The 3,933-nt window shown below is 34.5% G+C and overlaps 1 protein-coding gene across 1 annotated transcript; it reads left to right on the forward strand.

The window, feature by feature from the left end:
- Positions 1 to 2,755: 2,755 nt before the first annotated feature.
- PHYBLDRAFT_171807 (hypothetical protein) lies at positions 2,756 to 3,812 on the forward strand (the record flags this gene model as incomplete). Its single annotated transcript, XM_018436666.1, has 4 exons — positions 2,756 to 2,981; positions 3,408 to 3,481; positions 3,545 to 3,578; positions 3,751 to 3,812. The coding sequence occupies 4 exons, from the start codon at positions 2,756 to 2,758 to the stop codon at positions 3,810 to 3,812; spliced, it is 396 nt and encodes a 131-aa protein (XP_018287827.1).
- Between the last annotated feature and the right edge of the window lie 121 nt (positions 3,813 to 3,933).

Consider the following 3,933-nt stretch of genomic DNA (forward strand, 5'->3'; position numbering starts at 1 on the left):
CGTACTTTTATAATATATATTATATTAGTAGCTAATTTAGTTGAAAAATTAAAATATTACAATAAGCCCAATATATGTTTCTTTTTTTTTTTTTAAAATATAGGTTTGAGGATTATGTTGTGCATCTATAAAGAGAGATTACTATGGCAGGACTTTGTGTTAGACAATGGCTGTTTGGTCTAGAACTGGATATTTAAAGATATACTAAAAGTAAGAATTTTTAAAAATTATGTGTGATAGGATGGGGTCATTTTCATTGAAGAAGGTGTTGAAGGTATAAGTATATAGATATCATGTGCATGCGAAAGTAAAAAGACAGTTCTGAGAATAGTAGTATATGTCACTTCAGATATAAAAGAATAGAGTATATGGGTTCCGAGTGCTGAAGTTTGATTATATGGTTATTATTTTTATTTTTATTTTTCAGTAGTGATAAAATAAGAAAGATAGTATGATTGGTATTGTCGACTTTGAAAGTGGTGCGAAGTTGTTGTTGGTACAGGGTTGAAAAAAGAAAACAATAGAGTGGCGATGACTGTCGCCTTTGAGAGCAGTGCGAAGTTGTTGTTAGTACAGGGTTGAAAAAAGAAAACAATAGAGTGGCGATGACTGTCGCCTTTGAACGCAGTGCGAAGTTGTTGTTAGTACAGGGTTGAAAAAAGAAAACAATAGAGTGGCGATGACTGTCGCCTTTGAGAGCAGTGCGAAGTTGTTGTTAGTACAGGGTTGAAAAAAGAAAACAATAGAGTGGCAATGACTGTCGCCTTTGAGAGCAGTGCGAAGTTGTTGTTAGTACAGGGTTGAAAAAAGAAAACAATAGAGTGGCGATGACTGTCGCCTTTGAGAGCAGTGCGAAGTTGTTGTTAGTACAGGGTTGAAAAAAGAAAACAATAGAGTGGCGATGACTGTCGCCTTTGAGAGCAGTGCGAAGTTGTTGTTAGTACAGGGTTGAAAAAAGAAAACAATAGAGTGGCAATGACTGTCGCCTTTGAGAGCAGTGCGAAGTTGTTGTTAGTACAGGGTTGAAAAAAGAAAACAATAGAGTGGCGATGACTGTCGCCTTTGAGAGCAGTGCGAAGTTGTTGTTAGTACAGGGTTGAAAAAAGAAAACAATAGAGTGGCGATGACTGTCGCCTTTGAGAGCAGTGCGAAGTTGTTGTTAGTACAGGGTTGAAAAAAGAAAACAATAGAGTGGCGATGACTGTCGCCTTTGAACGCAGTGCGAAGTTGTTGTTAGTACAGGGTTGAAAAAAAGAAAACAATAGAGTGGCGATGACTGCCGACTTTGAGAGCAGTGCGAAGTTTATAGGGACACGAAGGCTTGACCAAGGGCTTATTTTTTGTTAGAGTCGCATATACAGTGAACAGTCGTCAAAAATATAAAATAAAGAGTATTTCATTTTTTATTTTATTTTTCAAAAGAGTGCGCTTCCTTTTCGTATTGCGTCGCTTTCGGTCCACTTTGAGTTGCAATACAATATGAATGACGATCCCCAACAGGAATGAAGATCCTCGACTGGGATGGCGGAATGTCGAAAGAAGATTCAAGCCATCGTTAAAAAGATTTTTTTTTGTTTTGGTTACAGCACAGTGAAGGGTTTTGAATACACAGTCCTCTCTCAACGATTGTAAGTGAGTACCATACGGTCTTTAAACCTTCGTATGGGTAACAGTATCCCTGTCAATGGACCCTGCTATGATTCTTTCACTTGTGGGTACACAAAGGGTGTCTGCACCACCGATCAGTAATACCAGTTTACAAAAAAGTGCGTGCTGTCCGAATTGTCGATTAGAACCCTTAGTTTGTAAAAAGATATAAAAAGAAATAGACAATATCGTATATATTGTACCAGTGCAGCCAATTGACTGGTAGACAGATCCCCAAGTGTGTGCGTGTGTATTAAAGAGGGAAAAAAGGTAGGTGTAAGAGCTCATCTGAAATATACTAACAGATTATATATATATAGTCCTAGAGTAACTTTTAGTATATGAACACAATTCATTTTAAAATAACTTGATAATATATAGATATATATCAACTTGGATTAGACTTATAAATAAAAAGAAAATAAGAGATAAAGCGAATTAAAGGAAGTAGAGTGTTAATTGATCCATAAATATCCAGTGGATCAAACTGTTATAAAGATGTATTAAACCCCATATTGTTGCTTATAGCTCGGATCGGATTTAATTTTAATCAAAATCTTTTGCAGCCGAAATATATATATTCTTGCACAGAACTATTTAATAAACTGCTTGAGAAGTATATGGTACAAGCCAAAGATATCTATTTGTTTAAGTTGCTGTTTAAATAGTTTTAAATAAGAGTATATTTGAAAAATTGAATAGGAAATAAATGATACAAGCTATAGACATATTTCAGTCGAGTTACTATTTAAAAAATCGCAAAGAAATATATAATTATTGAATATAATAGTACCAGCCTTTTTCATTATTAAAATAAAGCCTTTTGGAATTAGATAAAAATAAGATATTGGAATTCATTATATATACTAATATATTAATATGAAATATCAAAAGGCTTGATTATTTGCACGAACAAAGATATAAACCAAAAAACACAAGCTATTAGTTAACTGTAGAGTATCGTGTATAAAGTATCAAAGTGCTTTGCTTTCTATTTTTGGTTGGTTTATTTTGATTTTCATATGATTCTATACTTTTTTTAGACAAAACAAACAAACTTACTTGGGCGGTTACCCAGGCTTTTTTTTTACGATAAACCTGTTATTTCATGCATGACCATCGCATCCGCACTACGGATGCGTTATTGGAATCGCATCCGCACTACGGATGCGTTATTAGAATCGCATCCGCACTACGGATGCGAAAACTTTATCTTTACCTTATTACTTTAGAGAAACCTTTGGATTACCAAATGCATTACCTCAAAACTATAAATGATTATAGTTTTTGCGATTTGTTAGAAAATAAACTTTTCCTCTCCCATATGACCACTGGTTATGGCACCCCCCACCCACAACGCCCCCTTTTCTCTCACACCTCAACTACAGACACAAATATGCCTCGGCTGCATACACACACTTTAAATATATCTACCTCAACTACCCACACATCGACTACTCACACATCAACTACTCACACATCGACTACTCACACATCGACTATTCACACATCGACTATTCACACATCGACTACTCACACATCGACTACCCACACACACATCTCTCTTATAATAAATTCATAACCTATATAAACATATAATAAATAATAAATCATATTTTATTTTAGTTATTTAAAGATATTAAAATAAATAAGATATGCGAGTAGGGAGAGACCAAGTTAATTTGTTTGAAGTGAAAGGGACAAGAAGAATGAGAGTACAGAGTATAAGAAATATATGTTTCTTTTTTTTAAAAATATAGGTTTGAGGATTATGTTGTGCATCTATAAAGAGAGATTACTATGGCAGGACTTTGTGTTAGACAATGACTGTTTGGTCTAGAACTGGATATTTAAAGATATACTAAAAGTAAGAATTTTTAAAAATTATGTGTGATAGGATGGGGTCATTTTCATTGAAGAAGGTGTTGAAGGTATAAGTATATAGATATCATGTGCATGCGAAAGTAAAAAGACAGTTCTGAGAATAGTAGTATATGTCACTTCAGATATAAAAGAACAGAGTATATGGGTTCCGAGTGCTGAAGTTTGATTATATGGTTATTATTTTTATTTTTATTTTTCAGTAGTGATAAAATAAGAAAGATAGTATGATTGGTATTGTCGACTTTGAACGCAGTGCGAAGTTGTTGTTGGTACAGGGTTGAAAAAAGAAAAGAATAGAGTGGCGATGACTGTCGCCTTTGAACGCAGTGCGAAGTTGTTGTTAGTACATGGTTGAAAAAAGAAAAGAATAGAGTGGCGATGACTGTCGCCTTTGAACGCAGT

The sequence above is a fragment of the Phycomyces blakesleeanus genome (assembly GCF_001638985.1).
Source record: "Phycomyces blakesleeanus NRRL 1555(-) unplaced genomic scaffold PHYBLscaffold_20, whole genome shotgun sequence".
Taxonomy (NCBI): Eukaryota; Fungi; Mucoromycota; class Mucoromycetes; order Mucorales; family Phycomycetaceae; genus Phycomyces; species Phycomyces blakesleeanus.